At 47.1% G+C, this 22,352-nt stretch overlaps 1 protein-coding gene across 3 annotated transcripts; it reads left to right on the top strand.

The window, feature by feature from the left end:
* The first annotated feature begins 3,553 nt into the window (after nucleotides 1–3,553).
* On the top strand, nucleotides 3,554–22,111 carry KLHL24 (kelch like family member 24). 3 transcript variants are annotated; one of them, XM_015870953.2, is made up of 7 exons: nucleotides 3,554–3,629; nucleotides 10,456–11,440; nucleotides 14,831–15,015; nucleotides 15,619–15,737; nucleotides 16,404–16,592; nucleotides 16,986–17,174; nucleotides 17,831–22,111. In XM_015870953.2, the coding sequence occupies exons 2-7, from the start codon at nucleotides 10,521–10,523 to the stop codon at nucleotides 18,029–18,031; spliced, it is 1,803 nt and encodes a 600-aa protein (XP_015726439.1). In that variant the 5' UTR covers nucleotides 3,554–3,629; nucleotides 10,456–10,520; the 3' UTR covers nucleotides 18,032–22,111. The 3 variants fall into 3 exon arrangements, with proteins under 3 accessions (XP_015726439.1, XP_015726438.1, XP_015726440.1); XM_015870952.2 differs by lacking the exon at nucleotides 3,554–3,629 and adding an exon at nucleotides 6,387–6,668; XM_015870954.2 differs by lacking the exon at nucleotides 3,554–3,629 and adding an exon at nucleotides 10,307–10,329.
* The last annotated feature ends 241 nt before the right edge of the window (nucleotides 22,112–22,352 follow it).

The raw sequence follows: 22,352 nt of genomic DNA, 5'->3' as shown, positions 1-22,352 counted from the left end.
ACTCTGACAGTTCCTGTTACTTGTTTTGCTTCTTTTCCATTTGAACAGAGCCCTGATGAGCCTCATGAGTCTGAGAGGAACCAGGAAAGGCAAATGGGAGTGCAGCTGCCTCAAGCAGGAGGCCAGATGAGGATGGGCAGGAGGTTTTCCAGGCTGAGAAAGAAGACATGGAGACAACCTGGCGTTGCACTGGGATCTGGAAACTCCATGCATATTTCTGAACAGCACCCTTAAACAGCACAGTTACAGGTATTTATGACCCAGGACCAAGTGGCTGGTGCTGACAACTGTGATACTGCTAAAATGACCACCAGAGGCCTCAGATCACTGAGGCCTGAGATAATCTTCCCAATCCTGGGAAATTCCTTGTGTTTTCAGAACACTGGGCTAATGTTCACTAGCTTAAAATGGCGTGTCCTTATTTTAGCTATAGAGAAACTTGATTTTTGTTTTTGAAAATACACCCAGAATTTGTGAACCCGCTATTCTACAAACTGCAAGCTGACATCTTCATATCATCAGTCACAATCCCTCTTCTGCAGCAGTGCCACCTTCCATTTCAAAACCCACTCCTTGAGCTTTCTAACATCCCTACTTCTGGGCAGGTGCAGTTGTTCAGAGTTATCAAATCAGCCTTAAATTTGGGTCATTGGCCTCAATGGGAGGTAAAAAGTACCTCCTAACTCAAGTTTATCGCAAGGTTACTCTGCTAGCACTGCATTCGTTATATTCCCGGCTTTTGTTCTCAGGCTGGCTTTGCTGGGATGTTTCTGCAATAACAGCTGCCCCCATTTATTGTTTTCTTGGGTACCATGGGGTAGACACGCGTTGTGCTGAGGCTGAGTAACTCCAAACCAGGCTTTCACCTTGTGCGGAAGAGAGGTGCCAGCAGATCAAAGAGTAAATAAGTTTATATGGGTGTAGTAGCCAAAGTCTGGCTGTTGTCCTAATCATGTTATTGTTCCCCTGTGCTGTTGGCTATAGAGGTCAGAATGGTTAACTCTCACGTGTCGATGGGCCAGTTAAACTTGAGAAATCTTTGATCCCCTTCTCATAGGCTTTTGAGGGAGTGGTGGAAGGAGGCTACTATTTAAATAAAGTTCTTATTCTACTTGAAGAAGTCAAATTGCAGTCTGGGGGTGCACTATGGCCACTCCCAAAGCTGCAGGCACAACAAGCTGAGACGTCACTTAACACTGTCTTTTAAGACCTTGTAGCCCAAGATGAGATGCAGCCAAATGAAACTGGAAGAACTGGAGACTAGGGATGGAGAGACAGGTAAGACTCAAAAGAAATGCAGTAGGTCTGGGCTGTGGTGGCTGGTGAGTGCCATAGCCATCCTTCCCCATTCACAGTAGTCTTTTCCTTCTCTCTGGAAGAAGGACATTATTTCCTCAACAAGTAGCTTACACTGCTGCAGGTTTTCTATGAGAACAGGCAAGAGCTTCATCTTTTTACTCTCAGAATACTCAGCCTTTGAAACTGAATAGCAGCTGTTATTTCCAGTCCCTGTTGTATGCAAACAGGGAAAGAATTCTAATTATTAAAGTTAGTTCCTCTTGAAAAAGAAGTGTCCCATTTTCTTATAACTTAGTCCTGCATTTCTCTCAAAAAAGCCCTGCCAGTGTTACTCACAATGAGGTTTTGTCATCAGCATCAGACTCCCTCCTGCATTAGTTTATGTAAGTAACGAGATGCTTAGGTCACTTGCCTTGTGCTGCCTGCTATGCCGCCCATTGGAATTTAAGAGCATCTTCTCTGTGTTATTAGTTAATGCCCATTTATGCACAAATAATTTTCCTTCTAAGTAAATTGCACCTTTGATCTCTGCAAGAGGACAAAAGAAACTGTGGTCACACTAGAAGAAGTAGAGGCCTACTGCCTTCAGTGATATTTGGATCTTGTATTTCTTGGTCCCCTCCATCTGCTGCTGCAGACAAGCCCTGATATCTGGAGTGCCAAGGTATGAACACACCCCAGAACAAAGCAACGGTGCTGTAGTTCAGGATCTGGTGTCACAGCTTGATAAAAACTTGTCCACCAAAGTAGCACTTGAAATGAATGAGATCAGTAGTGCATAGGAAGGGCTGGGAAATGTAGGAAACTACCATTTATAGTGAATTATATGGCGCTCTGTGTGTGCTTGATGCTGTAATGGGTGGGAAGGACATCAGTGGGACCGAAACTTCAGTTCTCGGATCCATTCAGAGAATATGTTAAGCAGCCCTGTGAAATGGTGACAGCATACTCCCAAAGCAAGGGAAACAAGTCCAGTTTCAGGTTTCATTGAAGTGTAAAGCAGTGCTGACTTTTATTTTTCATGAAGGCTTGTCGATCTCAGCCAGTTCTGTGCACACATACCTAACTGATGAGCTCACACTGCCAGTCAAGCTCCAGAGCTGTGACTGAATTTTGCTTTGGGTTTTTGACTGCTCAAAGCTTAGAAACCCTGACCCCATGATCAGCATGGTCCTTGTGTTCCTTGTGATGGATTTTTGCTGGTTTGTAACATGGATTTCCTCCTCAGGATGTAAAAACTCTTGGCATGAAGTTTGGGAAGGCCTTAAGGAGAAAAGCCAGTGCAATTATCTGCGTGTTCTGGGGGCACAGAACTGCAGCCTGCCCTTCTGACCACATCCAGCCCAGCTTCAGGCTCCTTCTGCACCCCTGGCAGGTCCAGGTGTGTCAGACTGGAATCTCCCATGGACACAAAGCAAAAAACAATGTGCAAGTGAAGCCAAATCTAAACATGATGAAGCCAAATGAGATTTCTCACCACAGACAGTGACAGATTATGTTATGGAAATGCACATCTTCCTAATTATTAACAGTAGTAAAAACCTGTTACTGCATTTTATGTAACTGAATTATGAATGACCTAAATTTGGAAGCGGTGAAGGTGAATCGTTCATGTCCTCATGCAAATAAAGACACGGCATGAAGTGCAGCAATGTGAAAAACAAGAAGTGGAAGTGCTGAAGGAGCTGCAGTGTTTTCTGAGGAGGGCAGGAAATTATCCAAGTGTGCTTCAGCTTCTCCAAAATGGATCTGAAGGCACACACTTAGGAGCACGTTTGCCAGCAGGTTTAGAAGCTGGTGTGAGCAATCTTGGTATAACTGTGCTTTCTGCCTGTGAGTGCAGCAGATTCCTAGCAGCAGAATGCTCCCAGCACCTGCCCTGCAGCTGGGCATCCTGCTGCTGCCCACTGTGCCTGGAGCAGCACAGCCAGAGCACCATGGCTGGGCCACCCCGAGCCAACCCAGCCCCACAGGATGGCCCATACTGGATGACTAGCAGGGTGGCAGCTCATGCCCCGAGCTTGGCACGCCGTGTTGCAGGCCTGCCAGGAGCCGTGGGGCTGCTGCGAAAGCTCCTCGAGAGCTGTCAGGTCGGGGCTGTGCGATGCATCAGGGCAGCTGTCTGGAATGTAGGGCATTGGGACAGCAGCACAAGGCTGGGCGAGCAACAACGCTTCAGGTTTGGAAATAGTGACAGGTCCTTGGGCAGGCTGGTGCCGGGCCAGGAGGAGGAGCCAGGCAGAGCTGCGAGCAGCAGGAGCGAGCGGCAGCGGGCGAGGGTCGGCGGGCAAGGCGAGGGGCGGCCGGCTGTGCGGGGCAGCGGAGAACAGGTAATGGGAGCGTTTGTCGCTGCTAATTGTACCACTTCAGCCTTAGGAATGCGACTGGAGGCTGTTTGTTTGTTTGTTTGTTTCTGCCAATCAATAATTACTTTAAAAAAATGTGATTTTCTCATCAAAAAAAGACATGGAGAATTCTCTTCATGCATTTCTCCATCTCTGTGATTCCCGTCCTGGGGAAAAAAGAGCCAGAGGAATTCAGATTCCTGTCAGTGGGCTTCCGTGCTGGAGGAAAGATGGATGTTAGGTTTGTCGTAGGAAACAATACATAAATAGCATGAATATAACAAGGCTCTAAAGAAATGAGACATACTTGCCTCTTTATTGCTTCCTGTCTACCATAACGACATGTTCCTCATTTAACTTCTCCTCCTCTTTTTAAATCACAAAATAGCATCTCCTGTATAAAAGCATTAAATCCAGAAGGCTCAGAAGGCATTTGTACCTCATGGACCACGGGGGGTGGTTTACGCCTTCCACTCTTCCTTCAGGATTCAGCGTGTTGGCCCTGCAACGTGACTGAGCAATGTTTATTATCGGCAGCTCCCCACCTGTCCAGTCTGAGTTTTATGGTCATTTCTGCCCAATGATTCTGCTCACAAATAGGTGGGTAGGGAAGGCTTGGGATCAAAGCGTAAGCCACAGATTTCACAACATTTCCTTGGCAAAACAAGGTGTTGATTTAGTTGCTGGCTGGAATCTGCAGACCTTCATTAAGGTGTTCTCCTGGGATGATGCTGATAGCATCTTCCCTCCTGTCTTCATGGGCAGCCCTCAGCCCTGCAGCACGGCCTCGTTTGGCACAGCGCTGTGAGCAGGTGGGCAGCATGGTGGAGAGGCATGAGGCCATCTCCTTTAGGGGTATCTCAGGCCCAGCAGCAGCCCTATTATTGGCCTCAGAGCAGGTGCCCAGAGCCTTGTTTACAAAGAATGGGCAAGCGGGTGTTGATCCAGGGGGGATTTTGCGTGCTGTTCTGAAACAGCTGCATCTACATGGCAGCTGTTTCTACATCCCCCTGTCTGTCCGAGCGGGGCGGCCGCTGCCTTCAGACCAGGCATGCAGGCCTCCAAAGTCACGTTTGCTTGAGGCCCACCTTACCTTCTGCTTCATGGGCAGACTAAGCTTTTTGTGGTTATTTGGACTGGAGAAGGGATTTATTCAACTTGTAAAGTGCCTGAAGGACTCAGAGATGAAGAGGTGCCCTGCCTACTGAGTGGTCTTGGCAGGGGCAAATGGTTTAGGATGGTGAGGTGTGGCTGGAGGGCAAAGTTGGAGTTGTGTTGTTTGCGGCAGCACGGCACAAGTGAAGGCATGTGGTGCAGAATTGAGTGCAAAAGAACAGCTGGCCTTGGTGGGGTGTAGGGGCTGTGGTGGTCCAGCAGGTACTGCAGCACTGCCATGAGAGCCTGGGCACTGCCTCGTGCCTGTGTAACTGTGTGATTATAGGTGCTATCTGTCTGCCTGTTCTGCAGCAACAGCCCCTCAGGTCTTTCCCTCTGTGGCTAAAAAGAGCTCAGACAATGCTGTTTCTTTGCTTCTCCCTATAGAGAAGCTCCAGACAAACCCCAGCATGTCCCTGTCTTGCCGGGTTAGGCATTGTTTTCATGCTCTCTCGGTGCTGTAAGGGCTGTAAAAAGGAAATACTTCAGTGTTTATAGCAGCAGTGATGCAATGCTTGTTCTTCTCAGCTTTGGGATTCCACTCCCTTAGCCTTCTCCCAGGCCTGGGAGATGGGAGATACTGGGTGGAAAAAGCAGACACCTGCTTTCTGCATGGGAAGACTGTTCCCATGGGCCTTGTTTTGAGCCTCTTAGAAGGGGTGTTGGGAGGAGAGGTAAAGCGGGGCTGGCGTGGGCCAGCAGCCTCCAGCTTCACCCCTCACTCCCATAGAACCCCAACCCTTTGTGCATCCCTATGTGCATCAATCACCTGACAGTCGTCTGAGCTGTGCTTAATGTTCTGAATACCTGGAAGGGAGCAAAGGCATTCACACGGCAGCGGAAAATTCTCATGGCCATGTCGGCACATGGCTGCTTAAAATAGTGAACGCCTTCAGCGGGAGGAATGCGCTGACCCGTTTAGGTGGCATCGCTGTGTGTGGGGCTCAGACTCAGCACCAGCAGATAAACACAGGGATGCTGCCAGGATGCGCTAGGATTGCCAATCAGCTTCTAATTTTATCGGAGAGCCTTGCGATGGGCAGAGAGAGACAGCAACAACCCGACCTGCTCTGAACACACTGAACGCTCGATTTGCATTGCTAAAGAACTATTAACAGAGCTTTACAGGAACGAGCCACCTTTAATAACCGCCCTCGGCCGCTGTGCCCGAGGTCCAGCCCCGCAGGTCACCCACACGGCACAGCCCCTGCATCCATCCCTGCCGTGCCGGCCCTCGGGTGCATCGTGAGCAGGTTATGAAACCACCGATTGCTCAACCAGGGTCAGTAATTATTATTGTCATTCTGAGCGCTCCATTTGCCCTTTTCACACAGGTTCCCTTACCACATGCGGTTTGATCACAGCTCCCCGGGCCATCCCGGGGCACCCTCCTCTCCCGTTTCACTGCCCACCACTGCCCTTAATCTCTTCTCTATTTCTGAGCTGAGCTGGGCAGGGTCGGCCCGATCCCAGCGCTCAGAAGGGCACATGGGGCACGAGGGGCTATTTTAAGCAAAACATTTGCTCGGGGCCATGCGCTTTTCAGAGCCGCATTTTTCCTCATGCCACACGCCGTTAAGATCCGCTGTGTGCTTTGCAATCCGAGCTGCAGCTCGCTGCTGTCCCCGTCTTTAGTTCCGTGCTGCCCCGGCCGGGCACGGCTCGTCATCCCGCCGTGCCGCTGCTGACCCCGAACTACAGCTCCCAGCGCCGCCGTCACGTGCCGCGGGTCACGTGCTCGCCCGGCCCCTTTGTTTTGAGCGGCGCTGGCAGCGGCCGCAGAGCTGCGCGCCGAGCGACACGGCGGGCGGCACCGCGCGGAACCCGGCACGGCTCTGCTCGGCTGCGGGCGGCACCGGAGCGCGGAGGGTGAGGACAGCGGGGAGCGGAAAGCGGCGGGACCGGAGCGGGCGGGACCGCGGAGCGGCGGGGAGCTGCGGTCCGTGTTCCGCCGGGAGCCGCGTATCTCCGCTATTGCCCGCGGGCAGCGGGGCCGTTCGGCGGCTCACGGCGGTCCGGGGTCTCCGCGGTGGTTTCGTAACCCCTGGTCTCCCCGCTCCCTCCGTGCCCCCGGGCGGCGGCGCAGCGGAGCCCCGCGGTGCGGATTGGGCGGCGGGCGGGGGGGGCGGGGCGGCGCGGGGTGAAGGTGACATGGAGGGCGCGCGTGCGCCGGGCGGCGGCGGGACGGGGTGGCGGCGGTGCGCATGCGCGAGGGGACGGGGGTGGCGGGGGCCTGAGGGGCGCGTGTCCGCGTATCCCCGTATCCCCACGTTCCCGCCCGTCTGTGCCCCGCGTTGTGCCCCGCGTTGTGCCGCTGCTCCGTGCTCTGCGTTGCCGCGTGGTGCCGCAGGGCTGTGCCGTGTAAACACGAAGGTGGCGGTGCGCGCTGGGAGCGGCCCGCGCTTCCGGGCCTGTTGGGGCCCGCGCTCCCCGTGCGCGTCCCCGCCTGCGGACGGCGCGTGCCCGTGTCGGCGCCGCTACGCGGTGCGGTGCTGGCCGGGCCGCCCTGTAACCCCGCTCAGCGCTCACCACACGCTTCTGCACGTGCTCGACGGTTCTGTTGTTGTTTTTTCTTTTTTTCCTGCTCGCTTTTGGGTATTTTTGGCCTCAATTACCCGTGAGTCTCACGTCCAAATCAGTTCCTGTTTTTTGCTGGGCGATTTCTGAGGGCATTGAGCTCGTTATGTGTCACGGCCGCGTTTATTGCCGGGTTCTGGCGTTGCTGACTCTTGTAGCAGATGAGCTGTGCGCCGCCCCTCACTCGCTGCCCCTCACTGCCTGCACCTCGTCAGTCTGCTGGCACCGTGTTGGTTCTTACCGACAAGCTCTGGCTGTTTATCAGGAGGCTCCATCGCTCTGACGCTCCTCCCGTTAACCACAAGCGAACGCTCCCTTAAAACAAACAGCTTCACTTTGTGTTGTGAAGAAGGGAAGAAAAAACGCCGTGTTTGGTTGTTGGTGGAAGGAAAGTTTGTGCCTCTTCCTCCACCCTGTGGGTGGGTTGCCTGCCACCCGTGGGGCTGCTCAGTGCCTCCTGTCCCTGCATGTGCAGGCGGCTGTGTGTGTCCCGACAGTTGTTAGAGCTGGGGATGGAAGGGGACATAATGGTTTGTAGGGTGGTGAGGCGCTGGAACAGGTTGCCCAAGGAGGCTGTGGATGCCCCATCCCTGCAGGCATTCAAGGCCAGGCTGGATGTGGCTCTGGGCAGCCTGGGCTGCTGGTTGGTGACCCTGCACACAGCAGGGGGTTGGGACTGGGTGGCCTTTGAGGTCCTTTTCAACCCAGGGACACCCCCAGAACTTCTCTGCACGGCAGTGCCAGCACCTCACCGCCCTCTGGGTTAGGAATAAATTCGTTCTGTAGATTATTTACTTTTTAGTCTTCCATTTCTTTAAATGGTCAGGGCATTTAAAAAACAAAACAAAACAACAACAACAAAAAAAACCCAGAAACATACAGGAGTTGTTTGGTGAGCAGTAATTTAGTGCTATTCCTAGTTTCAAGTACAAGGAAGGCAGCGCTTCCTCCAGTGAGCTGTCTTAGCCCAAAGGCCTTATTTTCATTTGTTGGTGATTGCATCATGCGGTATCTTAGTAAGCCTTTAACTCCTCACAGCACAAAAAGCCCAGCTCTTGTTTAACAGTCACAGTTTCCTTCCCTCTCCATACTCCAGTGTCCCATTGCTAACTAAAGACCTGCTTTGTTTTGGAGAAGAATTTCCACTAACTTGAATGAAACAGCAATTTAAAGCTGTGACACCAGAATCAATCTTTTAGGGTTTATATTTAGGTTTTCTTGGCTACGTTTCCCTTTTCACTTCTGCCCATGTTCCCGTGCTGAGTGGTATGGAATGGACTGCAGGCCAAGCTGGGTGCTGGCAGCACAGCTGGGGAGGTGGCGATGGCAGCGGCTGTTGTTGTTCTTGGTTTTATGTGGGCTACGTCATTCCATGCAGAATGGTTGGGAAATAAATTCCTCGGACAGAATCTGCTACAGATCAGGCTGCCTTAATGATACATCGTTTGCTGGTTGTCTCAGAGAGATTTTGTTAGATATGCTCATTGAAACAGTGTTTTTCAGAGGCTGTAGTGACAGTTTGTCCCACTTTAATTCCGATTAAATGAAGTATTCTGTAGGATAAAGGAGCCCTGCCGAGAATCTGCCTTGTAAACGTAAGTGAAAGATTTTATATGAGAGGTTTAGAAACATTTTTCTCAATGAGGAGGCAGATATATATCATACGTCCCTGGTCTTTGTAGAGATGATGTCTTTTGAAGGTGCTGTGTTTATTTAAGGTAGGAAGGAATGGCTGGTTGTGATCTGTATTAAACAGCGGTACAGGCTGTTTGGATTGGGTAATTGCAGCTCTGAACGTGCTAACATGTCAGGAAATAAATCTGTGCTAGGAGCTGATGTTTACTGACTCTCTGCATTGGGAACAATGGAAACCAAAGCATCTCTTTGATTATTTGCAGGAAAAAATAATCAATGAGTTCTACAATAATTCGGAGCATATTCTCTTAGACATACACATAAGAAGTACCTGCATGTGGGATGGTATCTGTGTGAGAGCCTTGGGCTGCTCTGCCCAGTCCTCTGCTGGACTGCCATCCAGTTCACTTCCAGTTCAGGGGTGCCAATGAGCCGTATTGCTGCCAGATCCACTGGTCACATTGCCTCTAACATCCAGGATCTGCACAAGAGTTTAGGTGAAAAAACCACTAGTTTTGTGTTTACTGGGATTTGAGCATTTTTGCTACTTCAGCAGTTTTATGATCTGTACTGGGAGGGATGTTGTACATTGTGTACTTCTAACTGGAAAGAGAGCAGTGTTGTTGCTAGTCATTGTTTGCTTGTAGTTCTTAGGAGAGCAGAAAATGTCTTTCCTTGGTAAACTTCCTCTGGTCTTCAGTTTCAGTAGCTTTATACAAATGTCATTCTCTATTCTCTTTTGCGTATTAACAGCTTACATTTGTTATTGATTCCAGCTTAGGTGAATAGTGAACTAATTTCTAGACATGGGGAGTGGAAAAGTGAAAACAGTTACAGTGATCAGTGCTGCTCCTTGAGGTAACTGATGGCTGTTAACCACTGGTAGTGTAAGTAGTGTGGGATTTGTGATAGTGGGTGGAGGAGTTGTTTATCTCAGCTCCAGTTGTGTATTGCAGACTTTTTGCTTTTCCCCCCTGACCTTTTGATCAGTTTTATTACAGTGTTACATGAAGGCTCCAAAGCCAGAAGAGCCCAAGCTCTGTAGCTTTGTGCAGGAGAGCCTTTGGTTTGTGTCAGTAAGGCGATCTGCTGAAGCTGAGGTCCCATTTCGCTTACGTTGAGCCCTAATCCTATGCTGGCAATGTTGGGATGTTCAGAATTCGTCAGCCCTGACACCCGTTCTATGTATAGTATACAAATAGTGTAGGGGGTGGGGTTTGTTTTTAACATGTAACAGATGGTGCTGCCATGCCCTGAACAAGGTCACTTGCTCTGAGATATTGGGTCAGCTCTAGGTGACCCAATAGATGGTACCCAGGTACACATGGAACTTCCTAGGTGGGAAGTTGTACCCACTGTGTGCCTACGCGTGTGTCTTGGCTGTGTATTGTGATGAAGCAAGGAACATATCGGGCTGACTGCTGAAGTGTTCTTTATTTTTCAGGCCGTGGCACTGCAGAGAAGCTCAGCCAACTTTTCTCAATGACTCTATAGCCAACTGATGTAACAATGGTACTAATACTGGGACGCAGACTGAATAGAGAGGATAGTGGGATACGAGATTCCCCTGCAACCAAGAGGAAAGTTTTTGAAATGGACCCAAAGTCGTTGTCAGGCCCTGAATTTTTTGACTTCTCCTCGGGATCGTCGCACGCCGAAAGCATTCTGCAGATCTTCAATGAGTTCCGAGACAGCCGCCTGTTCACCGATGTCATCATCTGTGTGGAGGGCCGCGAGTTTCCCTGCCACCGCGCGGTGCTCTCAGCCTGCAGCAGCTACTTCAGAGCCATGTTTTGCAACGATCACCGAGAGAGCAGGGAGATGCTGGTGGAGATCAACGGCATTTTAGCCGAAGCTATGGATTGCTTCTTGCAATACGTGTACACTGGCAAGGTGAAAATCACTACGGAGAACGTGCAGTATCTCTTTGAAACATCGAGCCTCTTTCAGATCAGCGTTCTGCGCGATGCCTGTGCCAAGTTCCTGGAAGAGCAGCTGGACCCCTGCAATTGCCTGGGCATCCAGCGCTTCGCAGACACGCACTCGCTCAAGACGCTGTTCACCAAGTGCAGGAATTTTGCACTGCAGACATTTGAGGACGTGTCCCAGCATGAAGAGTTCCTCGAGCTGGGCAAAGATGAGCTTATTGATTACATCTGCAGCGACGAGCTGGTGATCACGAAGGAGGAGATGGTGTTTGAAGCTGTCATGCGCTGGGTGTACCGGGCGGTGGAGCTGCGAAGGCCAGTGTTACACGAGCTGCTGACGCACGTCAGGCTCCCGTTGTTACACCCCAACTACTTTGTTCAGACTGTGGAAGTGGACCAGCTGATTCAGAACTCCCCGGAGTGCTATCAGCTGCTGCACGAGGCCAGGAGGTACCACATCCTTGGCAATGAGATGATGTCTCCCAGGACTCGGCCACGCAGGTGAGGAAATAGTTTATTTCATATGATTTGATGTTTGCTTGATGTTATTTTATGCAGTCACGGAGTCTTGAAATCTGCTATGCGATAGCTAGTAAACAATTCTATTGTCTGACCTTCTTTCTTTTGTTGCAAGTCAGGTAACTGCAGTGTGCTACAAACAATATGGATGGGGATACATATGCAGAGGATTTACTTGTTACGTTGTAAAATGCTGTAAAAAGCAGCAGTAGACGGCAAAAGGAGAGGTTGTTAACTATAAAGAAATAGTATCTTTCATTTTTGAAGAACTGTGAAGCAGGACCTGAAACATTTCCTGCTTATTCCACGACATATTAATAAAGACTTAGTGCTTCTTAATGATGTGTTACAAAATACAAACAGTGACTGACTATGTGAGAGGAACGCAATTGATGGCCAGCGGTGGTTGTGATCTTTCCCCCACCCCAAGTATTTTCTTCTTAAAGCTTCTTATAGCTGTGCATTGCCACAGAAGGTCTGGGAGCTTTTGGTTTTCTGAAGTTCAGATGCTGGGAATGCTGGTTTGTGGGGAGTTCCCTGAGTGGGGTCTGAAGGAGCTGTGGTGGTGTCTTTGTAGCATTCCAGTCTGTGAATGCCATACTTCACCTAATACAGGTGATTTCAGGTTGCCTCGTGTTTCTTCCTGCTAGGCCTAATAAGCAGCAGTGTGAATCTGAGTAGGCAGGAGTGAGAGAAGTCATTAAAAGAGAAAAAGCTGGCTGGCCTCCCAGCAGGAATTATTTCCCCTCTTCTAGATTGCATTTGTGGAATAGTTCTTTGTCATTTGTTTCTGCCTATTTGTTTGCCTATTTATTTCGGTTGCCTATAGCAAAAAGAGGTGATGATTTAAAACAGTTACCAGGTCTCTCCTTACCCATGTTTTCATCACAGCTTTTCTGGGCATTTCTTCAAGGTTTGGGGAGCAGAGGACATTGGAAAGGTCTTTTCCTTCTTGATTTCTTCCAATTCCTTTTTTAATATGAACTCTTTCTAAAAGGAAATAGGACGTAGCATCAGAATCTCCCAAGTGTTTTGTCTGAAACTTATGGAAGCAACTTATAATTCCTTGTATGGATATGGATGCAGTTGTAGTGTGAAGTACCCATTTTTTTAAAGACCAGGGTTGGTTTTTCTTCTGTTTTTTTTTCTTTCTTTTGGAAGCTGATGAGGAGGTACCTGCAGTGACATAGTGACATGTTAGGGCTGAATTTCTCTTGTCCCCTGCTGGCTGTGTTGCACAGCAGATCTGTGAGCACTGTTCAGGCAGTGAGCAATAATAAATTTCCATATGCAAAAAGAGATGAAACCAAACCCCCCCCCCCAAAAACCTATCAGCCAGGCTCTTGCTGCTCTGTGGTTCAAGTTATCTTTAGATTTTCAAGTTCCCATGAATCCTTTTCTCACACAGTTCCTCTAAAGCCGTCTGTTAACTGAACGTTCTCTTTAACTGGTAAGAAGTTGCTCCAGTTGCATACATTTTGACACATCTTTTTTGGCTACATATAGGTATGTGGCCAAAGAAGGTGTGTGGCTCAAAGGAGGTGACCTTTGATTTCACTTGGCATTTCTATCTTCCCATTTGATACACAATCTGGGAGGAGCCGTGTAGTTTGTCTCCCAGACCTAAGATGGTTTTGAATGGAATCTCTGAATTACTGGATGTTCTTCTGTACAGCTGACACACTGGTGCTTGGCACTGTTCCCTAGGCCAAAGGCCTGTGTGCAGCTTGGGACCCCTTGGAAAGCTGCTTTAGGAGCGCACTGGATAATGTGATGTTGTCAGATATTATCCATTCTCTCACCTCTTCATACCTGGAAGATCTCCCCTGGAACTTCTAGCTTGCCTCTGTTTCTCAGCTCATATTGCTTCCTTCGGGGGCTGTCAGGAGGACCCCCTGTACCACTGCTTCACATCCTATCTGGGAACTGCAGCTTCTTCTAACCTTCATTCACAGATATCATCAGTTCATTTGGAACTGACTTTAAGATCTCTGCAGTGTAAGACTTGTTCAAGGAAATGGAACAGAGAAAATATTTCTTAATTGAAGGAAGTGTACGGCTATGTAGGCACTAAACCTTTCAGATGTTTCTTTTTCCTTGGATTTAAAACATGGTGCTAAACTAATATCCTCTTTAAGGAGCACGATTCTCACAGTGAGCTCTCTCCAATCCAGTTTTATTCAGCTGAGAAAGTAAACACATTTCAGTACAATAAGCTTTTCAGTAAATAGAGGGCTTGGTTCTAATCTAAAAAGTAATCTGCAGAGAGACACTTTTTCAACGTGCAGTTAGTTGATATCTAGACTTGCCTCTGGGCAGGTTGTGAGCTTATAATAACTCACTCTTAAGAGAACTTTTCCTGGGTACTGCCTTAGTACAGAAGTCTTTCCTCTCCTGCCTTTGGAGAGATTCTTTTCAGAGCTGTTTCTCTTAAAAAGGAGTACTTCAAATATGTAAATGCACAGAAACCAAGACTCAACATCACTTCAAAGCTGAGCCGCAGAAGAGAGAGTTCTCCAGTCTAGTTCAGATGTGTAAAGTGCCTCCACAGATACAAATCTTCACTGTGTAATCTTTCTTATAGTGCCTTTTCAGCTACCTTTGCCTTTGTGTAAGATAGAAGAGTATATTTTATTTATGATGTGGTGACAAGGAGGTAGAAGAGCTAAATGGTTTTGTTCATGATTCTTCAAAGCAGGGAAGTTGTCATCGAGATTTATAAGCTAATATGCATATGCATGAGTTCAAATATTAGGAAACCGGGGCACGGATCATACAAGTTTTAGCTCAGGCGCAGTCATAAAGCAGGGTGAGGTTTTTGTTTTGAGACAGTGTGATACTCAGCAGTGATATGAATGGGATCTCTCTACTCATGAGGATCAAAGTTTAAGCACAAAACAACAAAGCTGACTAAAAGTAAATCTTGGGTTATTTTATTTGATTACTACACAGCAGACCTGGAAATAACTGTATTAGAGCAAGATTCTTTTAAGAAACCCTGAAAAGAAAGGATTTTGAGGAATGTTCATGTGTACGCATTGGAGAGAAGGGATAAAATTCACTCCTGATTTGCTTGTAGGTGATGGTCAATTCTCTGCATTCAAATGTGGATTTAAAATATAGTAAATTTTTCTACTACTGTGAACGCAGAGTGTATATAATGCAGAAGCATCAGATCAGAAGGAAGAACGAGTGTGGAACAATATGAAAGCTTTGCAGACTATCTCATGCCTACTTTGAGAGTTGTTGTTTTCTTTTTTCAGCTTGAATTTTCTGACTTTTTTTTTCCAAACAGTTTTTGAAGACATTGCTATCTGGCCTCCATATACCGATAAGTACCTCTTAATCTGAGCTTTGTTTTCCCTTTTTTAGATCAACTGGTTATTCTGAGGTGATAGTTGTTGTTGGAGGCTGTGAACGAGTTGGAGGGTTTAACTTGCCGTACACTGAGTGCTACGATCCTGTAACAGGAGAATGGAAATCACTGGCCAAACTTCCAGAGTTCACCAAGTCTGAGTATGCAGTGTGTGCCCTACGGAATGATATCCTTGTTTCAGGTGAATAATCCTTGCAATTCCTTCAAATTTGAGCACCCTGAGTTGGTCATTCATTTATGGCAGCCCTTTGTAGTATTTTGTTTTAGATACGCCTCACTTAGGCCTTCTAGGAAGGATAGATTGTGTTACCAGCAGTGGCATAGATGCTGAGTCCCACATGTAAAGTTTAAGCAAAGAATCTGCCTCCTCAGGTTTGTAGCATCTTTGCCATGTGAGCAGAATGTAAAATGAAGGAGATGGTGCACGGATCAAAGAGAAGGGAACAGCTCATGTTAGCAATGTGCCCCAAGGCACAGCAGCAGTTAAGATTCCCATTTTGATTGTCTTGCTCAGGTAGTTAACGCTCCAGAAAGCCTGAAAAGCATGGGCAAAAACCATTAAGTTGCATCCCGATCTCAAGAAATAATCTAATATGATGTCAGCATGCTGGGAGAGGTTTGCAGAAGTAAAATAACTTATCTATGTTTTCATGTTCTGAAATCTTCTGGAACTGACTTCAGCCAAGTGTGAAAAGAGTATAATTCCATAGAGGGTCATGGCAGTAGCTGACATTTCTCATCCTGGGATTAATTTATTCAGACTGGCATATTTTTGTTCCTAAAGGTGGAAGAATCAATAGTCGGGATGTATGGATTTATAACTCTCAGCTTAACATTTGGATCAGAGTTGCCTCCTTAAATAAAGGCAGATGGCGTCATAAAATGGCCGTTCTTCTTGGTAAAGTAAGAGAAGTACATTTATAATTCCTTTGGCTGGGGTGTTTCAGATGTGTAAGCAAGCAGGGGAGATGACATATGTACATGCTTATCATTATCTTGTTGCATGGCCCATTAAATCATATTTCATATGTTTAGATAAGGTAATATTTAAAGTAATTATGCTTTGATCAGTCAGTCCTTGTCCATGGAACTGAAAATCCTCAAAGAGTTTTTTGTGAGCTGCCATCCAAATGACTTGGCTCCAAGTTTTGGGATTGTTTTTATCAGGCAAAGACGTATCAGAATTTGCCCTCATACAAAAAGTGCTCTCAAAATCTAAATGATTTGTGCAGTTTTGAAGAAAAAGCAGCACTGCTTTGTCTTTTATTTAGTATTTTATAGTGAAATCAACCAGCTGTGTTGCTATAAGGAAATGCAGATTTGTTTGTGCCAACAACTAGTAGTTGGGATCAGCTGACTCCATTAATCAAAGTTAGGGAAGGGCTGCGTGTGTGTCCATTGGAGGAAGTTTTAGAGATGCAGCAAGCAGAGGAAGGAGGGCGGGCACAATTGATAATGAGATCTGCTTCTTAAATATGAGAGATGCCACAGGAAAGAAATGTAAATGTATATTGAATGTAAAGAGGACTCTAAAAAGGAAATGATGGTACTTTTCACCATGTCACCTAGGTCTACGTCGTTGGAGGGTATGATGGGCAGAACCGCCTCAGCAGCGTGGAGTGCTACGATTCGTTTTCCAATCGCTGGACAGAGGTGGCTCCCCTTAAGGAAGCTGTGAGCTCTCCTGCAGTCACCAGCTGTGTCGGCAAACTGTTTGTGATCGGGGGTGGTCCTGACGACAACACGTGTTCTGACAAGGTCACTTAACTGCTTTGCATCTCTTCTAGTAAAGAGAAATGTTGGTTTGAAGATGGGTCATGCAGAGATCTGTTTTAATTGGCTTTGGGTGGAGTATGGAATGAGAAAAATACAAAAATGCATAGCAAGGAGCAGTGACTTATTAGTATGCTGTTACTTTGGGCTCTGTCGTGGACATTAAATGTGCTGTGTTAGGCTTAAACCAAACTGCTTGGAAAAGGTGTTGAATACAGACTATACAAAGACTGTTCATACACATGCCTGTATTTACATGGACCTCATTTTCTTGGTGAGGTATTGCTTCCTTCTCTGTCTATGCTATGAACTCTGTGGGTGTGACACACTATAATTCTGGGTGGGCTTTTAATCTCAAATGCATGTGTTTGTTTTCAGGTTCAATCTTACGATCCTGACACTAATTCTTGGCTGCTCCGTGCAACTATCCCTATTGCAAAAAGATGCATTACGGCTGTGTCTTTAAACAATCTGATCTATGTTGCTGGTGGGCTCACCAAGGCAATATACTGCTATGATCCAGTTGAGGACTACTGGATGCATGTACAGAATACGTTCAGCAGACAGGTAATAAAGGCCTGTAGATGTCTGAAAGGTATTGATTTACATTAATATCTTAGGAGGATGTTAATTGAAGCTTATTTAAACCTGGTAAGATTGCATCTCTTAATTCCATCCTTGTTTTACTTCTTCATCTATATAATAGAAGATCTTAGAGAAGAGGCTAAACTAATCTATTTTAAGCTGAGAGCCAGTGTTAGCCAGACCAATCTTTGAGAGAAGTTCCTGTTGGACAAGAGTGTAATACACTGGGTAACATTTCAAGTGAATAGAAACCAATCTCTGTCAAGCCCTGTTATGTTTTTTGTTTTTTTTTTAATGTGAATTTAAGATAGTAATTTTCTTATAATTGACTCTAAACATCCATCAGTATTTTTTGTTGCATTGAAAAGCTCTCAAGTGCAGATAGGAATACCGTACAGCACAGGAGGTATCTGACCTGAGCAGTGAGAGCCATGTCGCTTCAGGATGTGGAACACTTAACAGCGTGTGTCCCTTCAGTAATAAAGTGCATGTGTGTGTTGAATCACTTTTCCCTGTCTTTTAAATATATGTGAGAATGGTACAGACCAGTCTGTTTACAAGCAATAGTCACAATGCTGAAATTTCTCTTTTTCAGATAATCACATGTTTGGTTTTTTTTTTGGTGTATTTTGAAACAGGAGAATTGTGGCATGTCCGTGTGTAATGGAAAAATCTATATCCTTGGTGGAAGACGAGAAAACGGTGAAGCCACAGACACTATTCTTTGCTATGATCCTGCAACGGGCATTATCACAGGAGCAGCAGCCATGCCCAGGCCAGTATCGTATCACGGCTGTGTGACCATTCATAGGTATAACGAAAAAGGCTTTAAACTGTAATTTTTTTTGGAGGAGAAGACAAGGAGAAGATGATGGCATGAATGAATCCAGTGGTCTGCTGCAAGGCCGATTTATAAATCCAGAAGTGGGAAAATGCCCTTTCCCTACCTAAGTGTCATAAAAAACAATTGTATCCTGTGCCTTTTTGGGGAGAGAGAAAAAAAGGAAAAAAAAAAACAAACAAAAAGCAAGGAGGTTTAACTGAATTAAACTAGTCTTCAGTCTACAAATCTCTCTAGTAACCAGACTATGCTGTACTAGTGATCAGATGGTTGTCCTATGTGCGTTTAGTAATTAAATCTGGAAGCTTTGTAGGGAAGGTGCCTTCACAAGCACTTGTGCCTGTGTCCCAAGTAGTGATACCTACAAGGTGTTTCAGGCTCTGCTAATTGGAAAAGTACATAGGCAAGTAAATCTCAGAGAATTATCCAGGATAATTACCTTCAGTTAAGAAAAACAAACAACTTGTATGATTACAAATCATATGCAATGCATTCTTACAAGCAGATTACATGGCTTAACCAAATAGATTTCATTTCAGATCATGCGTGGTTTGAGATTTAAAGCAAAAGCAAAAACATACAAAAAGAGTATTTATGCTCCGTAGGAGAAATATTAGGTAAATGTTTTTTCTCTGAAGAAGAACAGCAACATCTTAGTTGTTTTGTGAGCCAGTGCAACATACTGCAGCGAGGACTGTGTACCTGAATGCTATGGACCTCATTCATAGTGCTTTTAAATGCCTACCAGAAGTGCACGGCTACAGAACATGGAAAACTTGTGACTGCTGGGCTGTAGGTGTGCTCTGTGAAACAAACGTGGAGTCCTGCTTTTTGAATTCCTGATGAAGCCTGAAAGTTGCTGGGTTCGCTCCTTGCTCACTGTGAAGCGTCTCTAAACTACTCAAGGGATAAAGAAGAACGAGCTCTGGATTCTGCTGCTGTTCATAATGGCACTGTTAATAACCTCGCAGTGGAGGTGGGGGCTCAGTCTGTATCCTGCAGCAAACAGGTGGGTCTCCAGAACCTGTCATCTGCAGAGATGATTCAATACCCACCAGGTGTTCCTTGGTCTTTCTTCAGACTGTCACTTCAGCGCAATTCAACTACTGCAAAAGCTGCTCAGCCATAGGTCAGGAGTTCTGAAGGTCCTTCGTGTCACTAGAAAAATAGCTGTGGGGCTGTCCATGTAGCCATGAGAGGGAAACTCCCACATAACATGTTTTGGCTCTTCTTGAAGCCAGCAAAGCACGTGTATTTCAACCCAGATTTCCTTAGTGAAGGTATTTCTTTTAAGTCCTCTTTATACTTCTGCACTTGGTCTCTTTATTCCCATTATGCAGCTGTACAGCTGAGGCACAAGTTCATGAAAACCAAAATAGCACTTGAGAGCTGGAAAATGAACATGACTTTCTATCTGTCGGTTTCCTATTAGTCTCCAGAAAACTCGGGAACTCCCTTCCAAAGGAATTCTGACAGCAGCCAGTAGGGAAGTTGGTCAGTGCCAGGGCAGAGAAAAGCAAACGGCTTCTGCAGAGGTGAGCTGGCCTTAGCATTCTGTGTCCATGCTTACTCAGGAGGGACAGAACAAGCACCACCTCTGGAACGCCGTTTGCTCTGCTGGACTTTCTTCACCATCTTTGTTTCTTCGTGAGATGGAAATTCTGACCCTCAGTGAAGCTGTGCCAAATTGGGAGTCATCGTTTTCAGTGCCATGCGGTCATGACTTTTAAAGAGCACTGGGAGCTGCACTTTGTGATGCATTAACTTGCAACCTCAGGAAAGGACACAGATTTCAGTTTCTGGCTGAATACCAAACACTGCTTCGTATTTGTAAAGAATATTGATAAAATACGAAATTCTGCATATCAACGATGTAATTAGGAGATGAGCCCCATGTACATTCACATTGCCCTGAATAGGAAGCCATTTGGAAACCTAAGGCAGAACTTAGATATAAATGAAATCCTTTTCCAAGTTTCTGGTGTGTCTGCTCACTGAGTGTTGTTCAGAAAGCTTATTTTAGTACCTGTGAATAAGGTCCGCTGATAGCAATGGTAAATTGCCCAGTAACTGATACCATATATGAACACTGTATATAACTTGTGCCATCATTGTAAATGAAAATGTACGAAGCGATAGGAGCACTTCATTAGAGATGCAGTTTGAAACATATTCTTCCTTCATGTTTCTATTAAGGTTTGTGATGTTGATTGTCATGCTAAGCTGTCTGTAAGCGTTCTGATTCAGTGTCCTTTATGTATAGATACCCTTTAGTCTGTTTACAATGCTGCACTACTCTGTAAATAGTGTAATACTGCTTTTTATCATTCGGAAAACGCGGTTTAGAGTTGCATTGTATTTTCTTAACAAGTTATGTACCGTTTCCTATTATTTTTGAAATGTAAAGTGTTGAGTGAACTGGTAAATGCAGAAATGTAAACGTAGGAGAAAACTTCTGCTTACAGCTCTTGGGAGCCTGTATGCAAAGCCAGACAGTTGGTGTGTAGCATTGCTAGAACGGCAGTTGTTCATGCAGTTATTTCCTTAGAGCAAGCAAACACTTCATCCTTGCTTTCTGAGTCTGATTTGCCCTTATGACCTGCTGTATTTTTGGATGTGCTAGAAGAGAACGGTTCAACCATGTTTGCAGAAGGATTTGTTGTTTAGGAGGCTGCCTTCCTGAGGCACCTGTTCTCTGATGCCTTTCGCTTTGGCGTATAGGAGTCAAAGCTTAAATCTGCCTGCTCTGCAGCTGACTGCATGTGGTGGCTGAGCCAGCTGCTTGTTTGTTTCTCCCCCTCCTCAGCCCAGAGGAAAGTTTGGATGTCTTCCACCACAATCAAAAGATTTGCATCATAAATGGTAAGAGCTTTAGCAACTCCAAAGCAAAGCAGTGCTGTCAGCTTAACTCTGTGCAGGCACAGGGGTCAGGTCTCCCCAAAGTCACACCTAAGTGCAGATATAAAGAGCCGTCTGATATCTCCCTCCATTAAGCAATTAATTCTCCATGATGTATTCCACACTTTAAAAAGAAATTAGAGTAAATATTTTCCTTCTGTATTTTAATATCCACGCCATCCCGTTCCAAAGTTCACCAGATAACGTCCTTCCATTCTTAGCAATGCGACGTTAAACTGAGAAGAAAGTTAATGTGTTTTCGTCCTGGCTTTGGGCAGGTTCTGCATGGAAAACATGAGTGCAGCTGCTGCCTTTCATCAGCACGGTGATGGCTGCTCAGCTTCTGCAGTAGTTGAGCTCCCCTATGGTAGCAGCTGCAGTTGCAGCCTTCAGTTTCCCTCTGTGCAGGCACGGCACTGCTTGGAGCTCTGCCTCGTGGGTAGGTGGAGCTGTGAAATTGGCCGCACAGAGACCAGGAGAGCATGTAGGGCTCGATCACAGTGAGGCAACCAGAATGTTTTCATCTGAAGGTGGGCCCACCATCAAGGAACAGCAAATGGAGCTGCCGGTGAGGACGTGCCCTGTGTGTGCTGCCGGCCCTCAGCTGCCCAAACAGCAACAGGGCTTTTCTGCTCAGGTGTCTGTGTGTCCCCACCTGTGTGTGATAATGTGGCTGGTTTGACCATGACGCTGTTATAAGTGATGCAATACAGTGTGTTGATACCGTAATCACGGCTTCCTAAGTACTGAGTTCCAAAGAAAGGGTTTGTTATGCTGACAAAATCTCCGTGCCTTGAATTCATGTCTGTGTGTGGTGGTGAAGAGTCCGGATCGCCCTCCTGGGCACGGCCAGCTGCTGCTGCTGCTCTTCTGGGACAGAGAAACGCCGCCGCTGGGCGGCAAGAAGCGCAGCACGGCGTGTTCGGAGCACGAGAAGATGCTCCGATCCGGCAGCGCTGCGGCGGATGCAGCCGTGACAGCGGAGCTCGTTCCTGTGCCGTCTGCTCGCAGGGCAGCCCGGGTCAGCCCGCAGCGGGCGGGGCTCTGCCGGCCGTGCTGACAGCGGTTCTGTAGCGTAGCACCATCGCGGTAGCATTGACGTATTGCATTTATTTCTTGCATAGTCGTTTGATTTCCTTTTTTTTAAGTTCAATGTACCTAATAAACATTCGCCTTTGGAGCAGCGCTCTGTGCCGCCTTGGGGCTGCGGGGGGGGGAGGGCGGTGCTGGAGGCGGGGGTTGCTGTGGGCCCGGTGCCCGCGCTCCGCCCGCCGCTCCGTGTCCGCCTGCGCCGGCTCCTCCCCCGCGACGCGGCGCGGTGATGGCGGCGGTGCGGGGCGCGGCGGGACGGGCCGCGGGGCGGCGCTGAGGCGGGGCGGGGCGGCCGAGCGGAGGGGGGGGAAGGCGCGAGGGAGCGCGGC

This window comes from Coturnix japonica, chromosome 9, assembly GCF_001577835.2.
Source record: "Coturnix japonica isolate 7356 chromosome 9, Coturnix japonica 2.1, whole genome shotgun sequence".
In the NCBI taxonomy this organism is placed as follows: domain Eukaryota; kingdom Metazoa; phylum Chordata; class Aves; order Galliformes; family Phasianidae; genus Coturnix; species Coturnix japonica.
Note: the sequence above shows the minus strand (reverse complement) of the source record. Positions and strands in the feature narration are given on the sequence as shown.

Bases quoted from the DNA above. Each gene is read 5' to 3' on its own strand.
- KLHL24 (XM_015870953.2), top strand. From the start codon at position 10,521: ATGGTACTAATACTGGGACGCAGACTGAATAGAGAGGATAGTGGGATA. The intron at 11,441-14,830 runs GTGAGGAAATAG...TCCCTTTTTTAG, and splicing joins CCCAGGACTCGGCCACGCAG to ATCAACTGGTTATTCTGAGG. The intron at 15,738-16,403 runs GTAAGAGAAGTA...CATGTCACCTAG, and splicing joins TGGCCGTTCTTCTTGGTAAA to GTCTACGTCGTTGGAGGGTA.